We start from the raw sequence: 27,491 nt of genomic DNA on the forward strand, positions 1-27,491 counted from the left end.
GAAGATGAGAGAGTTCCTGGTACAAATAAAGCTCTCAGCTATTTTCCAAGGTCCTGCCTGCAAAATCTCACGAAGCAGAACTAGGCCTGATGTACTAAGCAAATTAGTCGATGCTCTTTGTAGAACTGATCTGTGATCCTAATGTGAACCAGTTTCAGCACAAAATCCCATTTACAAGGGTTGCAAAAATGCCTGCCTCATTAGTATATATGAGGCAGGAGCCATCTTGTGACTCCTTGCATACGCCTGTTAATGCAAGGATGGGGGCATGCAGGGGACACTAGACCTTCACCCCTGCATTTCCATTCATTATCTGCTCTTCTCATTGCCCACAGTTGGCATACAAAAATGGGAGCTGTCTAGTATGGGCAGGTGGGTTATTTCATCAGTTGGTTGCCACCACACTTTGCATTGCTCAATTCCTCTGTGAATGCAACCTATATGAATGACATCCACATTCCCTATCAGGAACTCTGCAACAGATCAGACTCCTTCTTTCATGATAAAATCATGGTGATTAATGCTGGCATTTCCACTGCCCGTATGCTCTTCAAACCTTCAGTTGATTTGTCCAACCTATGGGAACAGGATCTGGGCTGGTTATCCTTTCACATCCCAGATGTGCAATCAATTGAACATCTATTAACCGAAATTCAATCAGGGTTGCACCTCAATTAATGTGGAGGACATATATGGAAACCATTTAGCTTTTTATTCTCCCTTAAAATTCAGAAATGTTTCTATAGATCAGCTGGGACATAACCACTTGCTTGGAAGAGGAGTATAATTTCATCTCTGTTGAAGTAGACTACTTTAGATCCATAGGATGTAATTACATTGCGACCTGTTCCCTCTTACCTGCCTCTGGGAAAACTCTAGCTTTCTTCATCTGTAAGGAGAAAACCATCTAGTAGATGACTGGCAGCTTGGATTTCACACAAGGAGAGGCACAGCAACTGCTTTTAGCTATGGAATAATTTAGGTGCCTCACAGGCGAAAGTGGCACAGTAGGGCTAATCGCGCTTGACCTCTTAGCGGCATTTAATACAGTGGACCATTTCAATCTGGTCAACTGATTAAGGGATATGGGGATTATAGGCATGGGGTTGCACTGGTTTAAACCGGCTGGTGAGTCTACTGTCTAACTCAGTATTGTATCTGGGCACAGGTATCTTGTGGCAGGTGGAACCTAGGATAAATCGATTGTGGCCTGTGCTGGCCTCATAATTTAATTGTTCATCCAAAATTGAATATCCCCACTTCATTTCGGTGAGAGTGTGCGTCTGAAGTGTTTCACTGTAAGCCTGTAGTGCTGTACTGTATTCACATTCTAGGTGAAAGCTGTGCTAAATTATTAAACTTGTATTGGCTCAAAATAGAAATTGGAGGAAAGGTTGTTTCCCTGTTTTTAAAAAGGGCCTGATTGCAACTATAGTATTAATTCGGTGGAGGAGAGAGTGAGACGGATTGGCCACCCTCATAGCCTCACTCACCTTCAAATATGCTCCCATGGCTTTCAAGGAAGCCATTCTCAATGGTTCAATGAGCTTTCTTTCTAGCACAAGACCTCTGTTAACTGCCTACCCATTGCAGGCCTCTCCTCTCCATCCCGAATCCTTTGGAGAGTTATCTACTCATCATCTTGAAAAGGTCCTATCTTCTGTCAGGGGCATTCCCTTTTCTTTCTCCAACAAGAATTCTCCATCCTTGCCTATTCCTTCAGACACATTTGACACTAGCGTGAAGTACATTCTCTTGCATCAGGTTATGACTTCTGTACTTCTGGACCAACACTCCAATTTTTCAGTCCATTCTCTGTGTTTAAATTGATACATTTCTCTTTAGATCCTACCTTCTCCTTTTGCTGAAGTGCATTTGTTCCTCTCTCACACCTGATCTGATTGCATAAAATGTTGCTCGATGACACGGCCTCCTGTGTTTATTTTAACTCTTTCCAGGTGATGCAGTGTGATGGACTGCACTTTAGGGAAGGTTAGATGATGACATCGAATGGAGCTGAATACGTAGCACTAATCCTAGGTCTTCGCCTACTCAGATGCTTTTCCTCTGTCCCATGCCATCATCCATTCTTGCTATCTGAATATCATATACAATCAGACCAGTTATTTTGCTTTGACTAATACTCAAGCATGGACACCCTTCTTATAAGGAAGACTAGGGAGTCTTTGTTGATAAAAGGCCCATTCTCCTGTAAATCACATCAGGCATGCATGATACAGTTGGGAGCTTTCACGCAAACTCTTAAGTTGGACTCTACAAATGACCTCTATGAGGTCTTCGTGACCACCAGATTGGAGCAAGACTGAAATGTACTGGCACTCTGGTCAGTGTTATCAAGAAAAATACGCCCTAAAAAATGTATATGATTCCCGGGAAATCAAGAACCATATTCAAGCTCCCCAGCTGCATCTGCATTTGCATTCTAGGAATGGCCCCACCATAAGTGTGTGAAAGAATCGCCCAGAAAAATGTTTTTTACAATCTTCCATTTTGCAATGGTGGAAGATGTACAGATAGAATACTTGCTGATATGAGCCTGTGATAGTGGATTAAACTGTACTTTTGCAACAGAGTTTGACCCATCTTGACTTTCAAAGTGGAAGCCATAAAGATGTCACCCTTTCAGTGATTTCAGCCTGGCTCAGCTTCCCGCCTCTCCCTCCTGCCCACAGGCAATAATATACCAAGGTATAGATGCATCAAGGTAAAATCCGCTCGCAAAGGGGGAGATTCTCAGAAACTGCCCCTTTGCGACCGGTATTTTTGCATTTGGGATGCATCATCCAAATTCAAAAATCGCAAATTAAGAAATCGCAAAATGCAATTACTTGCATTTAAGGAATCTCAAATTGAGATTCCTTAAATGCTATGCATTAAAGTTTTAAAAATAGTGATTTCGCTAATAGGGCTCGCAAATTACCATGAAGTTATACTTCATGGTAATTTGCAAAAACTTTGGAAAATGCACTAAAGTGCATTTTTCAAAGTTTCAAGTTGCGCACACACATGCCCTTAGGGCATGTGTGTGCGCAACATATGTGCACAGATCAATTTCAGGGGTGCAACAGGGTGTCCTTTGGACACTCAAAGTCAAAGGGAGTTTCCCTGGACTAACTTAATGGAGAATACTTTTGCATCCTAAATAACATCTAGCTATGACACAAACACATTATTCAAAAAGAATTTTTGCCACCAACTAAAATGTAAGGTATATATGTTTTCTTTATTAAAAGATCTTTTACCTCACTTGACAGGGTATTATCCTTAACATAAGGAGCCCACAGGCAAATTAAAATTTCAGAAAAAACTGTTTTTTCTGAAAGACAATTAATCTACACCTTTCTTAGTACAATAAAAAAATGTATAAAACATACATCAATGAAGAAAAGCTATTACAGTATACATTAACAAATATCACAAAATAATATATATAACTAGATTAGAAGACAGACAAAAAAAACCTTCTTATCAGTGGAACAACAGATGTTGGTCCCTGATAATCAGATCCAATAGCCTTATTGTCATGCGTGTGAGCCTTCCAATGTCCAAGATTGGCGTATATATGGAAACCACTCGGCTTTACTTGGATTCTATAGACATAGTGCGTTGACGCATTTCGGTGTCCTTTGGACATCCCTGCACCCTTGAAATCGCATTCTCAATTTGTGATTTGCTAATTGCGATTCGCAAATTGAGAATGTCTTCCCATTCATTAGGCCCATAGGAATGAATGGGGAGGTATTCCTTAATTGCGTCTCGCAATTTGCGAGTCGCAATTAAGGAATTTTAAGAAATCGCCATTTTTTTAGTGCTTTCTTCATGCATTGCATTTTGCTATTCCTTAATAGCGAATCGTTATTTTTCGCTATTAAGGAATAGCAAAATGGGTTCTTGATGCATCTGGGGTCAAGTTTCATAAATAAGAAACAATAATAAATAGTTGAATGGTTTCCAGAATCATTCTTTATATAGGATGTCATTTACAGTAGCAGCTAGCACGTATCGGAGGTAGGGGGGCATGGACAGGGACGGGAGTGGGGCAGGACGCCGGGGAAGCATGTAATAAAATATAATATAAAGAATGTACCTTCTCGACTCTTCTTTGTCGCGTCTCTCCTCAGTATTCCTTCCTCGATTTCCTGAACAGGAAACCCACCCAGGCTCCCAGTCAGCCAATCACAACGCTGCTTTAGAAGCATTGTGATTGGTCTGAGCACTGTGTTTTGGTGCTCAGCGCTGTCTGGGAGCCTGGGCATGTTCTCCATGCAGGCTGTAATGCAGCCTGCATGGAGAACATGAGGGCACGCCAAACTGTCATTGAAACATTAGGAGAGTGCGACCACTCCTCCCCTGCCTGAAATAGGAGAAAATAAAATGATAATAATGCGAGTTATTATCATTTTATTTTCCCTTTATTTCACTGCTAAAAAGCAGTGGGGCAACGTTCCTCTGCCTTAGCGGAGGAGCCGCCACTGGTCAGTTAACACATTTCGCCCTCTTGTAGTGAGGCTTCCTATGAAAGTTTTTCTTAAGGTGCATAGGGGCAGTGTCTCTGTCTTTAAATGAATCTCCCACACATCAAATAATTATTACGATCTAATGTGACAAATCTGCTTATATTACAGGCAAATGTACAGGTAATGACAGGTGTGTTTATAAAAATGAGTGTTATATGTACTGGCAAATAACGAAGAACTCTTAAAATGAAAAACAAATAATCTTTATTGCAAAATTTCACAAAATTGACCAATTTCGCTTATATCACTGATAACATTGCACACTTGTGAAGTTTGAATTGTGATTTTGGCTACGTGTAGTTGAGCATTGCATGGTAGGTTTATAAGGACATATTAGCATTACAGAAACATAATTTTATTCTGTGACATACTTACTGGGTTGCTGAAATTCATTTTCAGAATGTGGAAAATAGTCTCTCAGATCTGTGACTTTTATTGCACCCTTCACTGCAGTGAAAATAATTCGATATAATCATTTTGAATATGTTCCGGCAAGATCCATAATTCAAAATAATGTCTTAAAAGTGCAAATAGTTTGAGAAAGAGGAAGGAATTACTGTCAACAAAAATAGAGCAAGCATATACAAGTGTTCCGACCCAGGCATGCAGCCTCTTAATGGTGGTATTCATTGGTATTCGGTGAGGGCCTGACCCAGTTTTGCCTGAGTATTGACTACAAACATTTGATAAAATCTGCAAATACCGCCTGTCTCAGCAAATCATCAACATGTGTGAAAATTTCAGTTTATTGCTTTAATAAAAGAAAATTGATTTAAGACAGGAATCCAAGTTCTCATTAATGACATTTTCTGTGAAAAGACAGAGGGTAGCAAAACTCGTTTACTGCTATAAATGGCTTTAATATTGGTGGGAAGCACAACAAGCGAGCAGGGCCGACGGATGCTCTGAGCCAGCGCTCGATTTAATTAGGGAATCAGGATAAGCCATATTGGATTATCAAACAACCTCCATGGATGAGAATATGTTTAGTGGTATATCTCAACCTCAGTTCCTTTTAGGTGCTATCGGAGGTTCGCTAATTCTACCTCAGACTAGCCATGTCATTATTTGCAGACCACCATCCTAGCAGCAGGGCCCTTGCTACTCATTAACCCCACCCCTGCTGGTGACGGAACCACTCCGTCATCGGCCGCGGTCGCGCTGTGCTGATGACAGAGCGGTTCCGTCACAGCCCGCTCGGCACGCCTGCGTGACGCGGATTCCGCGCCTGCGCTAAGCGTTCTATTGAGTGGACGGGGCCGTGACGGAACCGCTCGTCAAGAGCACAGCGCAACCGCGGCTGGTGATGGAGCGGTTCCGTCACCAGCATGGGCGCGCGCGACCCGGCCCCCTTAGCACTGCGGCGGAATAGCCGCCGCAGTGAAGGGGTTAAAATGGGGGGGGGGAGTGAACTTCAGATTTCTGAACAATCAGGCTAGAGTATCTTTTGAAAATACATTATATGAGAAACAGGGCATCGGGTGGGGCTGCTAAAGGGGAATTGCCTGAGGACTACTTAAAACACAATACTTTTCAAACTAACCAACATTTTTAAAACCTTCATAACAGACAAGAGTGTGTTTGTGTATGCGTGTATATGAAAAACCCAGGCGAAATGCAGACACATCCAGACTGAAAGAACTTTTACTCAACTATTAAGTACAGAATCGTTTTTTAGGAGGGTGTAGCACCCCAAACGCCCCTGTGTAGCAGCAGTTTGTGGCATTCTGTGGGATAGATCCATTCCATTTTTGATGCTATTAATTTCTGTCTGAGGGTGTGAAAATGAATTAGAAAAACAACAGATTTGTTCAAATAATGTGCTCCCGCCCAATTATTAACAAGTGGTGCCTATAATAAGGTGTCTCAAACTTTTTACTGAAGTGATTACATTATACATTTAAATTAGTATTGAATAAAGAGTGCCAAGCACTAAAGAAGTCCTTTAATGACTACATTGAGAAATCAAATAACCCTTCAAACTATTTGCAATAAAATTGTAGGATAGAAATTAGCAATACAATTTCACTTTAAATTCAATCTGTATCAACATGTTATATTAGCAATTTACATTTTTGGATATATAAGGAAACGCATGTTTTATATTACTGAATGCTTTTTCATGGGTTGTATGATAGAAGTATGATAAACCATGCTTGCCTCAACCACGGAGCTGAATCCACTAATGCATCTTAACCACGCATTCCTTTACCATGCATGCCTTTACCATGAAGTTTTGTGTTATAGGCTGAATGGTAAAGGGGTATGTGTGGCTAAGGTCACCACTACCACGCGCTGTCCCTTAAACTACCCCACCCACTTCCACTGCCCTAAAACTTATCCCGACTCTCCAGCCCTAAAAACTTTGCCATCTATCAATTCCCCTCCCACTTCTCTAAGGTCATAAACCCTGCCCCTTTATGTACACTACCTCGCCCCCATCGCAGTCCCTTGAACTGCCCCAACCCCTTCCACTGCCCTAAAACTTACCCCAACCCCAGCCCTAAAAACTACCCAATCTACCCATTCCCCTCCCACTGTCTTGAGGCCTAAACCCCTGCCCCTTTACCTTTACTATCTCACCCCATGCTGTCCCTTAATCAACCCCAATCCCTTCCACTGCCCTAAAACCTACCCTAACCCCCCCCCCCGACATGCCCTACAAAGTATCCCAACTACCTCCCTCTGCACTAAGGTCTAAAACCCTGTCCCATAAGTTACACTACCCCGCCCCCCTACTTCCGTCTTCCAGCAGCTAGACCGCGCTCTCTGCTACGGCATATGCGTGGTGAAGGCAATCGTGGTCGAGCTTGCATAGTTGGAACAAACGTGGTTCAGACCTCGGTGTTCCAACTGTTTCCCTTTTTCAAGGCTGCTCTTTCTTATTTATGGGTCTGGCCAATTTTAGATTTCTCCAAAACAGTATCCTAACTGATTCTATGAGCTTCATTATATATGTTTAATTAATTAAGAGAGACAAATCCATTAGTTCGCAGGGTAGTTAGTGACTTTCCTAACTTCAGCAGTGTGTGGATGGCTTAAATTTGAGTTTCAGAGTTTGAGGACAAGCATGACAGAAGACCTAAATAGGTTGAATACAAACTTGACAATCTTTGAAGACACCAGTTAATACAAAAGTAATAAATCCCTTCATTTAGGACTACGAAGTCACATTTTGTTTCTGTAAAATATAAATTGTAAGTTAAATTGATTAAATCTGATGTTACACCAGTGTGATCTAATACTACGAGTGAGTACGTTTTCTCCAAGGAGTGGATTTTGAGTGCTCTAGGACTGGGTCATCTGCAAGCTAGTGGATATTCACAAACCTTTGGCAGACACATTTCAACTCAATATATGGCTGGAGACTCACCACTGTGAAGGGCATAGATATATCTGTGTCCAGGATGAAAATGGTGAGGGGAGACAACCAAAAACTGGTGAGGATAAAGGAAAAGGGGTTTTCATTAAAAAAACATTTTTTTATGGAGAAAAAATAATTACAAAGTCATAAAATGCATTTGCACCTGGAAGACACATTTAGGCTTGTGTCAATTTACACCTTTTACATTTACTAAATCCATAAATGGCTGATGCAGTAACTTCTGCATTTCTAAAAAGATTCTAAAAGTATAACAAATTTACTCGGAATATAGTTTCATGTCTACTGTAGTAAATTGCCTTTTGTGTTTTTATAATCCGTTCCAACTTTAGTTACTGTTGGGCGCCCTTAAAAAAACCCTTTGGATTGAATATTGTGTTTTATAAAATACATTAAATGTAACAATCCAAATTAACTGGAGATTACATCACTTTTGTTCATTATTACACCCAGAACAATTGCTAAACAAAGTGACTTTCATGTTTTTTATGATCAACATTTAAACCATAGCCATGAAAATCAAATGCCAGGATGCGAATTTTATTGCCTCTCAAAATGCGGCAATGCACAGAGCCATTTGTAATGTGGGCCTAGCTAGTGGTTTCTTATAATAATATATTATTAGTCTTATAATAATATATTATTAGGATGTGATTCAAAGTATATAGCAGGGGCTATAGCAACTCTTTTACCTTAAAATCATCCAACATACATAGCACGTTTGATAGACACATATTTTATGCAAAATCAGGCTGAATTATTGTGTCATTTGTTCTTTTTCAGTGTCCGTGGGATATGAATATGAGCCATGTCCTGATTTCATATTGTGGGAGAAAAGGACAGTAACTTTACAGGGATTCGAAATGGATGCTTCAAACCTGGGAGGCTGGTCCTTAAATCAGCATCATATCCTGAATCCACAAAGTGGTAAGTGTTGCAGCAGAGTTAGAGATGCTCTGCAGTTCCAGGGGTTGCCAAGTGAGGCGCTGTTCACATACAAAAGACATGTTACAAAGTTTTGCATCAGGACAAAAATTGATGGAGACTGCGCTATTTTTTCTGTAACTAGATAACAGAGGAGGGAGCTAATGTATTTTTTCCACATTTGTGGTAGAATATATGACATTAGGAGGTGCCATAGAAATTAGAGTAGAGCGTGGTCAAACACCAAATTGAACATCAATGGTCCTACTTCTCCCAACAATCCTGTGTTTGCCCTGAAAATCCCAAGTACCAAGCCATCCCCATGTATTGTGGCACCAGAATATGGAAAACATATGTAAAGCCTGCTGCAAGGACAAATCCTACAGTGTCAGTAGCCATGATTATACTTATGTCTAAAAGCGCTGTCCGTCTCATTTTCACCTGATGCTGCCACAGTGTTCCGTTTGAATAAGACCTTAAAATAGTGTCTTTTTTACTATATTACCTATTAGGCTTAAAGAAAAAGAGATGCAAGAATAATATGCTTTTATTTTTTTGTTACACCAGTAAAAATGTTGGCAACATATGATCTTACTGAGCATTAAAGGTTTTCCTTCCATCTTCACCTGATCATATATTTGGACAAAGAGAACCAACTTCACCAAACTACTTGCACACCTAATCGACCAGGGCAAAACCTTATTCCTCATTTGCCCCACCCTGACAGCAGTTGTAGATTTCTTTCTGTTAGTGGAAGGGGTACATTTATTTTCAGGGTGGGAATGGGAAGGGTATTTGTCCCCAATCGAAGGGGGTCCAGAGAAAGGCATTCCTCCAATGAGAAACATGTTTCACATATAGAAACAAATACAAGTATGCTGCAGATTCCTTGAAGTATGTTTCATATTTTTTATGAACTCCATGAAAGTTGGCAATTTATGCAATGCAGGAGTGTAAGACCATGTGTGTAGATTTCATATTGTTTCAGCCAACAACTTTTCTGGTTTTGCCTGCCAACAGCGCATTTGCTGTTGCTGCAACAGGTATGGTTTACAATAAAGGGCTTGGAGCCCACCAAATGCTTAGCATTTATTGGCTTCATTACCACTCTTCTTTGTTGCTTCATAATTGACCAGCATGTGGCTGGCGTCATTTCCTTTTCTTTCTCTGGAGCATGGACCAAGCATAGCTTAATTCCTCTTGATTCCTAGCCATCCGCTGCTCTTGCTGTGATTGAGGTACTAGTTTTTCTTCCCATCCCCTTCCACGCCCCTTGTCTGTGGTGCTTCTTCCCACTCCCACCCACTCCTTCTCTGTGTTGCTCCCCCCTTTGCCCCACCTGCTCCCCATCATCGCTGATTGCCCAAACCACCACCCCCTTCCCGTGTGTTTGCTTGCTTATCAGGACTGAAAAAAAGCCCCGTGAATTGGCACCAGCACTGGCTACGTCATAGTGAATTTTTCTAAATTTACTTTCAGCCATGGGGCACAGCCATGATGCTGACCTAGGTAAAACCTATTAGATCTACTAATGATTGTTTAATCAGGCATAGAGGAAGGAAACTCAGAATGAAAGTTGACGTGCCTTGAAAATCCAGTAACGGTTTATCCTCAGGTCACAATTTAAAAAAAAATGTACACCTCTTGTAGATTGAAATCAAGGATATTCACAAATTAAACAAAAAATGTGGTCTAGGTGGCCTTCTCGAACAATTAACCTAGTTGTTCCATAATAGAAAATGCCGTTCTTTTGGGTATTACATTTTGGATCAAGCTTTTTCTACCCGTCAATCCCTTTCACATTGTACGGGTCAAGGTCTTTACTAAATTACGAAATTATTTTTTGCTGTTTATCTAATGATATTCAGTAGAGCTTTGAGGCATTCCAGTTCTCGAGGAGGAAGGTACTTGGGCGCTGTCTGGACGATAAAGAGTCCTGATCAAGGTGATCGAGAGGGGACGATGGAATAAACAATATCAGTCAAGTTCTACAACTGAAAATGTAATCATAAATATATGCACTAAAAAGGCCTGTCTACATTGTATGTCTCAGGAGAATCAGGTGTATTATCTCTATGTAATTAGAAATGGCTGTCCAGTCATTGAAAAGAGCATGCAAAAGGCCTGAGTCACAAAGGTTTTGTGATGACTTACTATTGTAGTGTTCATGGATAGCAGGCGCGCAACACCCATTGGGCTCAGGGGGCTTCAGCCCGGGCGGAGACAGCTTGGCGGGCTGGCAAGCATCTAATTGCAGCCGCACCGAGTACTTAACAGGTCTTTAAAAGACGATTTACTTGTAAATGAGTTTTTTGTTGTGTGTTCACCCCTTCTTACAGCCACCCTGCCTATGGTTGGAAGAATTAGTACCCCCGAAATATTTTTCAGCCCCTCGCCCCTAAATTTGGCTCTAGTTGCCCTACTGATGGATATCCAAGAGTATTCCTGCCGTACTCCTGGAATTTAGTAAATTAGGAAAAGTACACGAGCATGTCGCGCCTACTCAAAACAAAAGAAATTGTGAATCGGGCCCAAAGATTTTGTTTCAGACGGTAAAGCAGGTTCTCACTTCATTGTTGTGTGCTAATTGTTCAGTTCTAAGCAAGGAACACCCGGTTGTCCATTTTTTCAAGACCATTAAAGTGAGTCCCATTAATTTTGGGTGACAGCATATGGTGACCAGACATCCCGAATTAACCTGGACAGTCCCGGGTTTTCGAGGACTGTCCCAGTGTCAAATCACCTTTCACACAAACAAATACATGTCCCGGTTTTGAGCTGACACACATTTATCACTGTGCTGTGAAGGCTCGCGTTCGCACAGCACTCTGATCACAGCAGGGACCTAGTTCACTTGTTTAAAAGAGTCTCCTGGAGTGTTGCCTGACCTCATTCAGGTGGCACAGCAGGATTTAATGAGGGGGGAATCCAGAGCCCAGGCCCCAAGGCCGGGAATCACAAACCTGTCCTTGGAAAACAGCCCAAACTATGTATTTTTTTGATCTGAAAATCTGGACAGCTTTTACAGCAACACCCCTTGCATCTCTTATAAGAGCAGATGTGCGGTATGAAGCAATATATAATAAATAGCTGATGCATTTTAATCTTTATTCCATGTTTAGAGTCTGTGCTTCATTTTTTGTTCCAACAAGTAGGAATCAAGCCTAGAATTAAACTTTTCTGTGTGCCAATACAGGAATGGAGGCTGAAAACCATATTGTGGTGAGCTTGTAACCTCCTATTTATTTCACACAGGCAAATAATTGAAGCTTAAAGACAAAGCGCTGCTTTAATGGATTGTCTGGCTCTGTAAATGCTGTGCAAGACTCGCTCCCATTTCAAGTTTGAAAGGGCTTCTCAAATCTCCCATCGATACAACAATCAATATTTGCTCAGAGTGAAATACAGAAATATATTGGAACCACATAGGGCAAGTCATGAGCTTTAAGGCGGCTACATGCTTTAGAGAACCGTGCGCCTGAAAATAAATGCATTTAAACTCACTTTCAGTGCGCATTTATTGTACGATCCTGATCCACATGGAGTTCAAATGGTGGAGCGAAAACCCGAATTATGTTCTGTGAGCAGACTGGAGGAGAACGCTGAACCCGGAAGTAGGGTTTCTGCATTTAGAAAACGTCACTTTTTAAACAAAAGACTCTTGCTCTCAATACAAAGATTGCCTTCGGGAAGAGTGGTTCACCCCGCCCTCTCGCATGCCCACTACCTCTTCGACCCCTTTTCTTCACCTCTTCTCCCACTTCCTCTCCCTTTTTTTCTGCCCCTCTCTCCCTAGAGATCCTTCTCTGTACTCCTCCCTCATTCTTTCTTTCCTTCTCTCTTTTTCTCCTTCTGCCCACTCCCCTTTCTTTTTCAGGCCAACAAGTGCCTCAAAGTGTAACATCCTCTGACATCAATCAGCGTGAACGGCACCGTTCAGAGCACTAGAGGGCGCAGCTGATTGAGTTGGTTTTGTTACCACTCAAGTAGATTTTCTACGCGGGCGGCAGCTTTCTGATCAAATAGTCTCGATCGCCCGCGTTGGAAAAATCTCACCGGATGTCCTCCTCGTGACCGAAAATCGCCAGGGGGACGCACAACTTCATCAACTCACCGTTATGGCGCGCATGCGTGAAAAAAAATCCGACATGCAGTTGTTCACTTGCATTCTAAAAATGTAAGGTGTGGCTCTTTTACGCCCTGATTTGGACTTAAGCTGGCAATTATTCCATTCACAAATATGCCAGGTATACTGGAAGTGACATTGCACACTCTAATGATGTCACAGGAAGTGTCATGTGACATTTGCTCTTGATGACACCACAGGAAGTGAAATAACACATGTAAGAAAAACTGAGGCTTTAAATATAAATGAAAAATTGCTCACGCAGAGTGCGAGTCTATTTTATTCCCCACGCATTTACTAACCAGCCACCGTAAAGTGCTGAAATAACATTGCAAGGTTCCCTGAGGTATACCTTGAGGGAAAGCATGAGAAGAAGCAGTTCAATGGCATGAGCAGAAGGTCAAGCTACGCCGCCCTCTCGGGCAGTCCAAGCCCTCCTACCAATCCCGAATTTAGGGCCATCCTATTGTGCAGAACAGCATTGGCATCCACCAACAGCAGAAAATACATCATACCACAGGCCCCAGCTGACGTATAGGGCCATTAACAATCGTAGAGTGCCTTTAATACACAAAAATCTATGGAAAAAGACAATCATTTCCATTCATAACCATGTCCAAGTCTGGAAAGGCAGAAATCAGGGGCCTGCTTGAAAACATGTTGCCACTACACAAAAGGAAACACACCTATGCCTTATTATCAAATGAGCACTGCAACTAATTTGTGAGAATACTACATATAACTAAACTAGAGTAATATTTGATACTTTTCCGCGTATTTCTATTGGCTGGTACTTTTTAGCTGGAGAAGACATGCCCATTTTCCTCTGTGCGTTTCTGGGCAGCAGCTGCTCAAGTCCTGTCAGTGTGATGACTCTCCCTGGTGTCTTTGTGAGGGCTGGATGGTGTGAATAGGCATCCGGTAGTATAAGGCGAGGGCTAGATGAGTCCTGAAAGAGGTGTCTACCGTGGGTGTTGGCCAGGAATCCGAGCACTGACAGTGCAGTAGAGCTGTCTCTACCTGTGATCGTCCGAATGCCATTGTCCAAGTCTAATGTTAGACCTGGCATCCTTGGCGTGGTTTCCTCCTATTGTTTTGACTTTGGCCCTCCTGTTTTTACAGACTATGTTTTTGCTGGCCTTAGGACTCTGCGCACTTTACCCCTGTTAACCAGTACTAACACGCTTGTGGTCTTTCCCTAAAACATGGTAACATTGGCTTAAACCTGATTGGCTCATTTAGTTTACTTGTAAAGGGGCACTACATGTGCCCATGGTCTCTAAATTAAATGCTACTAGGGGGCCAGAGCAGTCAGACTTAACTTAAAAGGCAATGTGTAAAGTAGTTGTGCAAAACGTCAAACAGAAACACATTGAAAACACCACACAGAAAGATCTCATACCAGGTTACAAAAAATAAGGCAACATGTAATAAATAAAACAAGACTAAAATGACAAGAATCCAATAATTTGAACCGGAGTTATGATTATTCAATGAATAAACTGTAAAATAGCACCTGTATACAGAAAATCCCATCCACGGCTATCTGGTCGTGCTAGACCGGTTCAAAGTAAAAAGTTCAGGCCAAACTGCAATAGAGCGCGGATCATTTACAGTCCCACATAAGTCCAGCTGAAGTTTTACCTTCTCAAGTTCTGTGTCATGAGTCCCGTTTGCAGGAAGGATGTTCGCAGGGAGCAAGGGGAGTATCTCAGGCAATGATCGGAGGGGTGCAAAAACCATGCCAGGCGTTGTGGAGGGCTGTGCTGGAGCATCGCGGTTGCATTCCATGTGGACGGACTAAGCTTGCTGTGTGAAGAGACAAACTTGCATTGGCGCATGCTGATTTTCAGTGCGAGCGGCATGGTTTCGGTGTGAATGGGCCAGTTCGTGGTCATGAAGAGCCGAAACGTTTGACATTAAGAGCTCGAGAACCACACCAAGGGCCCAGAACTTTAGAGGTGCCTCTTGGGGGTCATGAACTTGTTAAAGACTGGTCTAAGAGCTGTCAGGAGCCTCTTATGTCCCTGAGGCTCAGATCAGGAGGTCAGCAGACTAGCCCTTTAAGTGGCTCTGGGGTTCGGGTTCAATATGGGCTCCAGGTACAGTTTTCCTCCCCAGGCAAGAAGACAGCAGGCAGCAGGTCAGCCCAGCTGGACAACAGTACTTCAGAGAGGCAGTCCTTTCTGCAGCACAGCAGTTCTTCTTCCTTGCAGAGTATGCACAGGTCCATAAGTGTACTGAAGTGGTGGTGTCTGAAGTGCAGTTCTTAAACTCTTTGGTGCCTTTGAAGTGGGGAGACTTTAATGACATTCCTTTGAAGTGCACAGATGCCTTCTCTTTCAGCCCTGGCTCCAGACTGATTGTAGGAGGTATGCAGTCCTTTTTGTGTGGGCAGGACACAGCCTATTCAGGTGAAAGTGACGCTGGGCCCTGCTACTTCCTCCCATCTTGACAGAGATGGCCCATTGACATGCAGCTAAGCTTCCATTGTGTGTGGCTGTCTAGGAGGAATACAAAAAGTCCTACTACCATCTATACCCAGTCATGTGATCAGAGCCAAGCTCTCGCACCAAATGGCTAAAGCAAGAAAATACCACCTTACTAAAAGCGGCATTTTCAGAATTGTAATTTAAAATTTAACTTTGCCATAAGTTAGGATTTGAAATTTGGATAGACACCAAACTTGAATCAGTTACATCTAATCATTTCAAAATTACAGTTATGTAATGTAGTACGGTAATCCCAATGTTTTCTTATGGGAGCTATAGGCCTTGCAGCAATGAAAAAATAATTTTTCACTACCAGAACATGTAAAACTGAAAAGTACATGTCCTGCCCTTTAAATACATTGCACACTTCCCTCTGGGTTGTCCAGGGCCTTGCTTAGGGGTGACATGTTTATAAAAAAGGAAGTTTTGGGCCTTGCAAATGTTTATTTTAGCAGGTGGAAATGGCAGTGGACACTGCATACACAACCCTGTATTGGCAGACCTGAGACATGGTTAGAGGGCTACTTAAGTGGGTAACACAAACAGTGCTGTTATCCCACTAGCAAAAGACACACAATTGATGGACGGAATGCAGAACAAATCAAAACATTCACCCCCAGTCAAGAGATCTGGGTTAAATCCATCATTCTTTGTTCACCATGCCACCCCAGTTTAGACCTGGCTATATGCAAATCAATCTTGACCCTGTGCCTTATGGAAACAGTTCAGCCCGAACTGCCTAGCCAGGTCGTCCCTGGACCGGAAACAAGCATCCTAGGACCGGTTTCAGAGTTTCACCCCTCATCAGCCAGGATAGCTTGAATCCAGTGGCACAGTGAGCCCGGGACCCACGTCTGGGCATACCCAGTGCACTTAGGGCATGGAAGCAAAAGACATACAATTGATGGACGGAATGCAGAACAAATCAAAACATTCACCCCAGCCAACAAAGATCTGGTTTAAATCCATCATTCTTTTGCTCACCATGCCACCCCACTTTAGACCTGGCCATATCCACATGGTCATGGCTGATTTGCATATGGCTGGGTTCAAACTAGAATGGCATGGCTAGCAAATAAACTATGGATATAGGCCCAGATCTTTGTCCTGGGGTGAATGCATAACATTGTTCTGCATTCTCTCCATCAATTGTTGTTTTTGACCCAGAGTGGGACGGGTATGCCCAGACGTGGGTCCAGCGCTCTCCACACCACTGGAGCTAAGTTATCCTGGTTGATGAGGGGTGAAACCCCGAAAGCGGACCTAGGATGCTTGTTTCCAGTCTAGGGAGGACCTGGCCTGGCAGTTTGGGCAGGACTGCTTCCATTGGGCGCAGGGTCAAGAGTGATTTCCATACGGCTGGGTTCAAACTGGAATAGTATGGGGAGCAAAGAAAACTATGGATTTAGGCCCATATCCCTGTACTGGGGTGAATGTATGACATTGTTCTGTATTCTGTCCATCAATTGTTGTTTTTGCAGAGAGTCCACTAGCAGCATTTAATTTACAGACCCTGGGCACATGCAGTGCCCTTTACTATGGACTAATAACTAAATTAAATATGCCAATTAGGTAGGGGAGAGATCACATCCACTTTAGCACTAGTTAGCAGTGGTAAAGTGTGCAGAGTCCTAATGCCAGGAAAAACGAGCTCAGAACATTAGAAGAAGATGGCAAGAATTTGGGGGAAGACCACTCTAAAGCTGTTAGGTCTAATACATCCCTTGGGGCCTCAGACTTAAGGTTGCAAGGACAGTGCCAGTGGTGCCAAAGGGCAATCCACTGGTAGTAGCTGGTGCCCCTGGTGACTTCAGTCAATGAGGTATTTGGGCTTTTTTTCGGCCAACACTGGGCTTTCCCCAACCAGAAAGCAGTTGTTCTATTCGTCCTTTTCTTTAAAGAGTTAGTGCTCCTTTGACTAAATTCTGCATTGAAGAAGTTATGGCATCCCTCAAATTTGTGGCAGTAAATAAGGAAGTGTGCCTGGTTTTTGTCAAGAACCAAACCATATCACTGAGAAATCTGCTTTCCAGGTCTCTCTTTGTCGCCATTATTCATTCCCCAGTCATTGGTTAGTGAATATATATATACAGTTATTACTTATCTTATTTTTGTTTGTTTTTTATCTCCTTAGTAATACTCATCTTATCGAATGTTCTTATTTCAGCATTTCAGGGTGTTGTGTATTTTTGTTTAGCTTGTTTTCAAAGCATCGCTAGATATCTGGATATTTGTTATTCCACTAAGAACAGTGCATCTCACTGATTTGAGTGGTCTTCTTCAGCATCTGTTTGAGTAGATATATTGTTTTGTTCAATTTGTAGGGCTTTGTACTGAAATAATAGTTTTTTTCCTGAGGTCTTCTGTGTCAACCAATGGTGGTTGTCACTGTATGGCTCAACAAATGTTAATGGGGGTCATTCAAATGTTTTTTTTCTAGAAAAATAAACAATTGCCACTGCTTACGTTATGATGTGATTGACTGGGTCATAAGCAGCCCATAAAACCAAATGGATGTGGAGTCAGGTTGGTCAAGGCCTAACCGTTCACCACGATCAAGAGTTTTATACTGAAAATTGTTTTTTTCTGTATGTCAAAATCTGCCCACTGGTTAAGGCACGATGCTGTGGTCAAGGAGAGCTCCCAAGGGACTGCCATGTCAATGTTGCTTTCCCGATTGCGCTCCAAAGTTGCTGCAAAAAGCTGTTACTAGAACAAACCTGAAAATCATAGTGATTGAAGTCCAGTCTTCATCAGGCACACATTGGCGCCTTTTCCCATTTTTGAACTTCAACATTTCCGATGAGGATGAAATCTGGCAAAGGAGCAATGTGCCAGGACATGGATGTTTCTTGATCAGATTTCAACACAGAACCACTGGCTTCCCTATAACCAAGGTTTCCAGGGCAATATGAGAGAAAGGTGCGCTGGAGGAAGATTGGCACAGGAATACAGGGGTCAAAGTAAGGAAGCAATGGAAACAAAGGGGCATATTTACAAGAAACAGTCGGAGCGCGGTGTTACGCCGCGGTCTGACAGTTGTAAATTGCAGGGTTGCACCATATTCACAAGAGTGTGCACCCCTGTGTTTCCCCCTAATGCTGGTGCTAAGAAAGCTACCTAGTACCAGAGCGCAGGCACCCTAGCGCCATTTTACCAGGGTGCTTGGGTTGTAAGTGTGATTGTTTATATATATAAAGAATCTTTACAGGAGTTTTGTTATTTCTATGTATGCTGTAGAATAGAGCACACATGGAAAAAGCAAAATACGAGGAGAAATGAAACATTTCTTCTTATATCGTATGCTTGAGACCAGGTATTCACTGGTGGTATTTTTATATCAGGCAGCGTCAAAAAGCATTGAGTGTTGTGGCGGAATGCCCACTGCAACACCCACGACCCTTTCACGCTAAGAGAAGCGTGAATAGAGGCATTATTTACAAGGCGGCATTAAGCCACGTTAAGTGGCTTAATGACGCCTTCTAAATAAGCCGAAGGACTTAACGCCCCCAGGGCGTTGAAAAAAGTGACGTTCTGGTGGCGTTAACTCCTTGTAAATATGCTCCATATAGTACCCTGATGCTCTCGTCATTCCTGCCCTGCTTCTTTGGGTTCATCTTTCAATTTCTAACACAAAGATTACAATTTCTAAGTTACTCTGTGTAGGTTTGCTTAATTTATCACTTACAACGACCCATTTTTTTTCTCCATGATATTAGGAACACTTTTTAATTACAATGTGCCACGTAATACTACTTAACGTATTTCTGTTAGCGAGTTCACCTATTCAAATACATTAAAATAATTACTTTTAAGCCAGATTGAGAAGGTTGTTTAAGTAAGGCACAAAACCTTGTCTGGACAGCACGTTTGCAGGAGGTGACAATGCCAAGTCCTTCACACCAGAGATGTCTTTCTGCTTTACCTGCATGAAAGTGAAACCAAGCAGTCAAATCCTCCATGGCCTTTAATGTTCTCAGCAGGCACACTGGAAATCACAAATAAATGCTGCTGCTGCAAGCCTGTGTATGAGACGCCGGCGCAGTGGCACCTGCCAGTCTGATTTACGAAGTCTATTTTAGTTTGTGAACTTATTTTACTGCTGAAGTAAGTAAATCACAAGTTTGGCGCAACTGGTCACTGAGAGGGTTCGTTGAACTTGACCTATCTGCATGAAAGAGACTTTAAAGGTGGTATCCAGTGAAAAACAAAAATACTGTTCTCTTCACCCAGCCCTGCATCTTCAACAATCGACAAGAGTAAGCGTTCTAGAATGTTGCCCTATTTGATGACGTCAGCTTGGGTATTAAGATGTGTTGTGACGCCAATCACCATGTGTCCCCTGGGTGCTGGAGCGAATATGTTTTCCGTATAAAGGACAGCGCTAGATGTGTCTAGCTAATGAGCACATATTTGAGCCAATGGGAATTGGGACTTTGGCTGCTTTTCCTACAGTGACCTTTGGAGAAGCACAATAAAAACTGTTCCGTGCTTGGAGCAGTATCTATCTACCTTGCATGCCACTCGCTAGCCAAGTCCCTGGCCTCTGAAATATGTATGCTTCTTTAATATGATAACCCGCCACTTCTTGCAATAAGTATCCAGTTTACGTCGCCTCAGTTGAAAACCTTGTTTGGGAACAATATCTTGAGAAATGGGGGCAAGGTTATTCCCCGTAGGATCAAGCAATATATAGGCCGTGTTCCCGAGCCGAGTCACTGCAAGAGCAGATAGCCCGTTCCGCCTTTGGCCACAGAAGCCTGTATAGCTCATATCAGGCGCGAGGCAATTTCAGTATCAAAACAAGACGGCCTTAGAAGTTTCTTTGTTTTCCGTAGTAGGGCCCGAGTCGATTCCGCGAGAACAAAAGGTCAGGCGCACTGGCGGAATTATCAGCAGCTCCCATTTTGAAATTTGAATTGAAATAGTTTGACATTTAAAACAGCCCGTTATTTTATAACCGCTGCGTATGTTTGTAATGATTGGCTTTTCCCACAAATGTCAGCTTTTGACATTAAGCACAAAGAGACCCGACCTCCATCAGCCCAGCCCCCTGCTGCGAGTTTTGATGTCTGCGACGACGGGTTGTGCGGCAGTTTCCCGCCAGTGAAACTTCTTCAGAGAGGCCTTGGTGCATTATGTTTTATGGGCCTCGTGCACGTGAATAGATCATGTCGGCAGTAAGGAGAGTAAATGCATTTGGTGTTACGAGCTGCCACCGGGGACTTCACTGTTAATTCACCATTAATTATGCGCCTGATAATGGCTGCTGCCGGTCTTACTGCGGGTTTACGCAGTGCGTTTATTGGCGCTAGACTCCAAGGACTCTCGGTGCTGGATCCATTTCACCATCACATTAAATATTCCAGGCTTTATGTGATAACATCTCTGCCTCAATGATGTCTGCGCGTTGTCTCCAGGAGTCCTGTGCAGACTACATTTCTTCACACCTCAGAGCCATTCCATTGTCTTTTTGATGTGTGTTGACCCAGACCAGAAAATAGTGACAAAGTTAGTTATTATGCACTGGTTAATTTTAACTATGCAAATAAAATAGATTAGTGAGAGAGTTACAGGTCCACTGTTTTGTCCTGAGAGGAGTTTTTCTTCTCAGATGAAGAGCACATTTTCATCATTCCAGTGTCAGACTTTTAGAAAGATCTCTTTCCATTTGTCAAGAGATGTCTTGCGTGTATATTCAAAAAGCAAAGGAAGGTCTCAAGGTAGCGATGAAAAAAGCTGAAGGATGGGTACAAGAAGTAACATACTTTTGTTAGTTTGTTGTCGTTTTACCAATCTTATGGTGGTGGTATTACTGTATAGTGTATGTTACAATGATTAGGACCATATAAGTGTCACAGGTGCAGGAGCTGATCCCAAAAATCCTTTAGTAGTCCTCTTAATAATAACCAATAATGCGCTAATTCTCAGTGGTTCATGACATTTTTTTGCATGGAGTATGAGATGTGATTTGGTGATTGGTTGCAGGTAAAGGAAGGACAGAGTCCCCAATAGAAATGTCCTGAATAAAATGTCTTTATACATTCGCTATGGCTTCATAACGCGGGAAGTACGAAATCTGAGGAAATGTACACGAAATTACATGAAATGCAAACATGGCAATTAGCGCTATATTTTAATGTGAAATAGTCCTTGCAACCCGATTGGACACGCAGATGCATTTTGTGCTAAAACAAACACCAAAAATACAAGTGCTGTGAATGACTGTGGTTCCCACGCTCCTGTTGTGTCTTTTTTCCATAAGTGTGTCTTAATTATGTGACATGGCATAATTTCAGGAATGTGGAGTAACAAGTGATACGTAATATTCCCGAAAATACACCAATATTTGCCAGCGTCATTGAAATGTCACCTGGCCCTACTCATTACCTTTCCAATTTCGCTGATTTCTGTAAAGAAGCATCACCTGCCCCTATTTAGAAAGGGACCTGGCCCACCCTAGAAAGACGGGTTTGGTGAACAGGAACTGCAGTCTGAATCATCTTTGAAAACGTGTTGTGCTGAGCGCTCTACATGGCAAAGATTCACCATATCTTTGCCTGGACTTGTGAACTTTGCCGATGCTCAGGGGCCTGACCACATGGATTTCCAAATTTTCATGGGCCCCTCTCCGATGCAAAAGATGGATGTTTGTTTACTATTTCATGGGTGCTATATCCCCCCCCCCCCAATTATGAATACAGAGGGTGCAAAAAAGAGGCTTCAAAAGCTTGGGAAATATTCATGTTTTAAGTTTCGGGCTAGATTCCAAGGTAATGGGCCACATAAATAAATTCTCCTAAACCTGTTTCCAACAAGCACATTTCTAAGGTTATAACGTAGCTTAAAGTTGGAGGAGGTGAAAGGATAGCCACGTGTGCTATTTTTCCCTATGACTGGGCAATACACTGAGGTCTCATCTCTGTTAACTCACCCCAATTTTATAGGAGAGCGCACTGAGCAAATGCAATTTGTTTCCACACGCTCCTTGTGGTGGATCCCTCACAGTAAAAAAGAGCTGCCAAAGTAAAGCTGAAAACCACCCTGAATTAGACCAACTTGGATGATTTAGTTGCTGGGACCGGCGGGACTATTTGAGAAAGAAATAGCTAAACAACATTTTGGGTGGTTAAACACCATAATGCAATTGCATTTTATATTGATAGGGCCTAATGGTGCACTTGAAAGGAATTTGCTTTCTAAAGGGCAATTGTGTAGGGAAATATCAAGTTTTGAGTTTCAGGTCCTGCACAAGGTGGTATTTTGAGTAAAACGGTGGATAAAGTTTACAAAGTATGTGTCAAAAGGCATCTCCTGACTAACCTCCTCCCTGAAGCCCAACAAGGAAACCACTCCCTTTCTGTGTTTAGATACCTATTAAAGACCATGTTGTTCTCATTCTTCAGGTACTGCCAGTGGTATCTTGTAGCAACCTGATGCTTACATAGGTTTGTTTGCTGTTCTAAAAATTGCATGATGGTAATTATGCTGGTGAGAGAACTAGTGAGTAAGGCCAATTAAAACAGGACACTGTGGTGGAAGGATAACATGGGATGAGTTTATGTTCATGCTTTGTTTTGTATTCATGTTCGGGTTAACATCGGGGACTCGGGGCAAGGAGCAGGATCACTGCTGAAGGAATGTTCTGGTGGTAGATGATTGTTGAGGTTTCATCAGCTGTTACAACCAGGTCAAAACACCTGGGTATTGATTGATTAAAATATGCTTGAGTTTCTGGTCCTGTTTGACAATTCTGCCTATCTGGAAATACTGCTCCAGGTCACACACTTAGTATCGAATAAGACACTATGACCGAAGTTAAGGCGAAGGTGCCAGGAAAAGATATATATTGCTAGAGAAATGGAGAGAGTCTGGCTCTGGTGGGAGTCTGCTACATTAAATCAAATCAAGGAACTTATAAAGCGCATGGCTACTCCAAGAGTGTCCCAGCGGTATAGGTTTGTTAACCACTGCTCCCACTAGGAATGGGGGATGGTCTAAATAGCCAGGTTTTCAGGCTGTGCTTAAAAGAGCATGCATCCTTTGTTACACAAAAACTCAGGGTAAGAGTATTCCACCTATCAGCCGCTAGCGCAGAAAATGAGGTACCTCCCCATTTCTTTCTTCTCTTCTTAGGCACTACTTCCATTGCACACATAGCACATTTCAAAAGATGGCACATTGAACAGCAGCAACATCTTTACTTCCAGCCTGACCCAAAATGACCACCATGCTTGACGTTATCTTTCAAAACATCAATTGTGGAGCGAAGCCAAACAGAGATCATATGTGTATTTTGTTGTGTGTGAAGTAGAATATTATTTTCTCACACCCATGCCAGCGCAAAACCCGAGATTTTGTACAAAGAGCTCGCCGCCAGCCTTGCCATGCCCATTTCTGTTTATTCAAAAACTGAATTAAAAGTTGATATGGTAGTCAGCTTTTTGGACCTTTTGGACAAGGCAAAACAAAAGAGAGGACCAATTATCTTTACAATTTTAAGGCCATCTAAATTACGTCAGGCATACTTTCTTGAATGAGGCACTGAGAGATTATTTACTTTTGCCTGAAACACACCCAAGTGAAATGGCTTTTGATTATTTGCTTTAGTTGTCAAATCATGAGAAATAAAATACTCTGGGTGAATTTCAGTAGAGGTGTACACATTACGATGATGTGCGCATTTTTGAAGACCCAAAGTTGGTCAACTTCAGACATGTTTCAGTGAAATGGAATTCTCCACAAAATAAAATAAAATGGGGTGGAAATGTTCTCTTATGAAAATGCTCTTTTGTGTGAAAAATGTAGACTCTGCATTTCAATTCTCGTGCAAAACTTATTTTGGAAGAATTTTTACATGATCTAAAAAATGCTAACTTCTAAAAAGGTCTGCCTTTGCAAACATCTAAAAAAAAAATTAAGTTGATCGAAAGGAAGTTTGTCAACTTCACACCAATTTATTCTCAGATAGACTTAATTAATGTATTAATTACCACCTCTGGGCTGGAATGCAGGCCCATTATCACATGCAAATTAGTATTTATTTTACTGTCTGTTGATCTGTCAGCAAACAGCCCTACTGTCACACATCTCTCTACATCTCTTATCAGTAATACTTGTTCGCCCGAAATTCAATTTCATAGAGTTCTTATCTGCAATTGCCTGTAAGCGAATTACTGCAATTGAGGAAGCCTTATAATGGTATTTAGGATCTTGATAACCAAGAAACGAAAAAAAACAAAAAAATAACGAGCGGATGTGCAATGTAATGTTCCTGTTGTTAAATGTTTTCTCTTAAGATGTGTTATTCTTGTTTTCTCTGTTATTCATTTGTATTTTGTGTGTGTTCCCTTGTGTATTGCGTTCATTTGGGTTGAGTCTCCTAATTTCTGCCTTTTATTAGCTTTACTACCTTCTATTTCAGTTTGGGCTACCGTTGTCCACATATCCTACATATGTAAGCAGATGCTGCATGTTGGAAATGGCCCTCTCCGCAGGGTCAAACCCAAACATTTTGTCTTCCTCGTCCTGCTTGTTGTTGAAATAGTGTTTGTTGACTTTGGGGCTCTGGGCACTCTACCACTAATAACCAGTGCTAAAGTGCATGTGCTCTCTCCTTAAAACATGTTAACCATGTGTAGTGTATTGTATCTTCATTGGTCATTCTATTCTCGTGCTAGTTATTCTATTTAGTGTGCACATGCCTGTGCATGTGCACAGAATGTATTTATGTATTGATTTAAATGTGGAGTCGCTTTCTGAAGCCAGGTGTCCGTTGTGAGTCAGTTACCGCTTGGACTCCTGGCTGATGAGGCGCTCCTCCTGTGATTGGAAACCTGCAATAAACTTCGATTTGGAATACATTCCTTTTCTCAAGAATCTCATTAAGGACTTCCTGTCCTCTACATATTGGCGACGATCGGGATTTTGTTTCCATCACCGACCCCACGCAAAGGAATTTATTTTTGGCTAATTTTACTTCGTCGAAATTGGATTGCTTTGTCACTCGACACATCTTTTTGGTGTCATGATCTAACGAGTCATTGGATTTATTACTCGTGTGGATTGATTGGTCGAGTTTTATGTTTTGGAGGAGCGAATTCGAGACTGCTTTCTCGACATTTTGATTCTTTGAAGGGCGAATCGCAGCTTGGGGGCGTTTGGCTGAGTGCTAAATCGAAGTGGAGGACACCTTACAAGACTTTAAACTTGCGGTTGAGGTTTGGATCACCCTTCAAGTCTTGAATCTTCAAAACCTGACATTTCCAGGATTTCATTTTGAATTACGCACTTACCGGTCTACTTGGAACTCCGGCATCGCGTCTTTGGAACGTCAACAGCGCACTCTTCTCTTAGAACTCCGAGTTACGCCTGCCAAGTCTTCGCCTGGAACTCTGGGATACCTCAGCATACACGTCACGACGTTCACGTCACGACGCTACGCACGGCGGACATCTTGGTGAAGTCTGAAGCTTCAGCTGGTGTTTTATCGACGTTTTACGCGTCTGGCTTATCTGCGTGTGACCTCGGCGATTCACACGCCTTTTTAACAAGCGATTAACTGCCTTGTTTGAAGCCTTTGTTTGAAGCTGTATTTTAGCGGTATTTAAGCTTTTCTGTAAACCTTTAACGAAATTTTCTTTTACAGCAAATTCGTATTATACTGGTTTCATGTTTATTTATGCTAAGTTTTGATGCAGTTATAACTTCATTGTATATTACCTATAGGAAATATCTTACTATTTTCATTGTATATTTTTTTTTAACAATATGACCTTGGTTAGGGAGGTCACACAACCTCCTCCTTTTCTAGAGAAACCTGGAAAGCCTACTTTGTTATGGTCTGAGTGGTTTGGCTTATTTGAAAACCACATTTTAGCAATTGATGCTTCTGACTATTCCCCTCCTAGGAAGTTTGCTCTTCTTTTTGGCAGTCTTGGGTTAGCAGCGCAACGCATTTTTAAGAGTTTGGTACCCATTCCTCCTCCTGCTGCTGATTCAGGGGATAGTGAATGGAATGTTTACTTAGAGGCTATTGCCAGATTAAAAAAGCAATTTGAAGAATCTCCTAACATCATGCTAGAGAGGCACAATTTCTATAAAAGAAAACAAAAGGAGGATGAAAAAATTGACGAATATATTTCAGCATTAAGGGTATTAGCTATTACCTGTGATTTTGGTCCCTTACTTGACAATTATATTCGCGATCAATTTGTGTTTAATTGTTCTTCTACCAAAGTGAAGGAAAGAATTCTTAGTTGCAAGAATCCCTCGCTGTCCGAAGTTATTGACCTTAGCCTGAGTATTGAAAGATCAGTAACCTCTACTAAGGCCATGGCACTGGATACTGTCACTAAAGTTAATTTTATTTCAGATGATGTGTCTGAGGATGGTGTATATGCTATTTCTAGTAAAGAAGCTAAAGAAAAATGGCAACCTGCAATAAACTTCGATTTGGAATACATTCCTTTTCTCAAGAATCTCATTAAGGACTTCCTGTCCTCTACACCATGTCTCATACCCAATTGGCATATTCAATTTACTTGTAAGCCCCTAGTATAATGCACTAAATGGGCTCAGGGCCTATAAATTAAATGATACAATTGGGTCTGCAGCACATGTCTCAGGCCTGCCATTGCACAGCCTATGTGTGCAGTTTTAAACAGCCCTGGCGACCTGGCAAGTTAAACCTCTTACCAGGCGACCTGACAAGTTAAACCTCTTACCTTCCCTTTTATTTCATGTAACTCCCTGCTAAGGTAGGACCAGGGTCACTCAGACGGCAGGGTGCACTGTATTTAAAAGACCGGGCATGTACATTTAAGTTTTACATTTCCTGGTAGTGAAAAACTCTCAAGGTCGGTTTTCACTATGGCATGGCGTATATCTCCTATAGGATAACATTGGGATTACCTAACTACATTTTATAAGAGTAATTTCTAAATGGAAGATATTACTGATTCAAGTTTAGTGTTTCTGGAATCATAATTTAATATCCAAAATTATTGGATTTAAAATTGTAATTCTGA

The 27,491-nt window shown here is 41.9% G+C and overlaps 1 protein-coding gene across 1 annotated transcript in view; it reads left to right on the forward strand.

Annotated features, from left to right (window-relative positions):
- TENM1 (teneurin transmembrane protein 1) overlaps positions 1–27,491 on the forward strand; it is a 1,327,579-nt gene that overhangs the window by 894,381 nt on the left and 405,707 nt on the right. The window contains exon 19 of the mRNA XM_086918499.1: positions 8,704–8,847. Coding sequence (XP_086774625.1) covers positions 8,704–8,847 — 144 coding nt within the window. The remainder of the gene's footprint in view (positions 1–8,703; positions 8,848–27,491) is intronic.

This window comes from Lissotriton vulgaris, chromosome 4_1, assembly GCF_964263255.1.
Source record: "Lissotriton vulgaris chromosome 4_1, aLisVul1.2, whole genome shotgun sequence".
Classification (NCBI taxonomy): Eukaryota; Metazoa; Chordata; class Amphibia; order Caudata; family Salamandridae; genus Lissotriton; species Lissotriton vulgaris.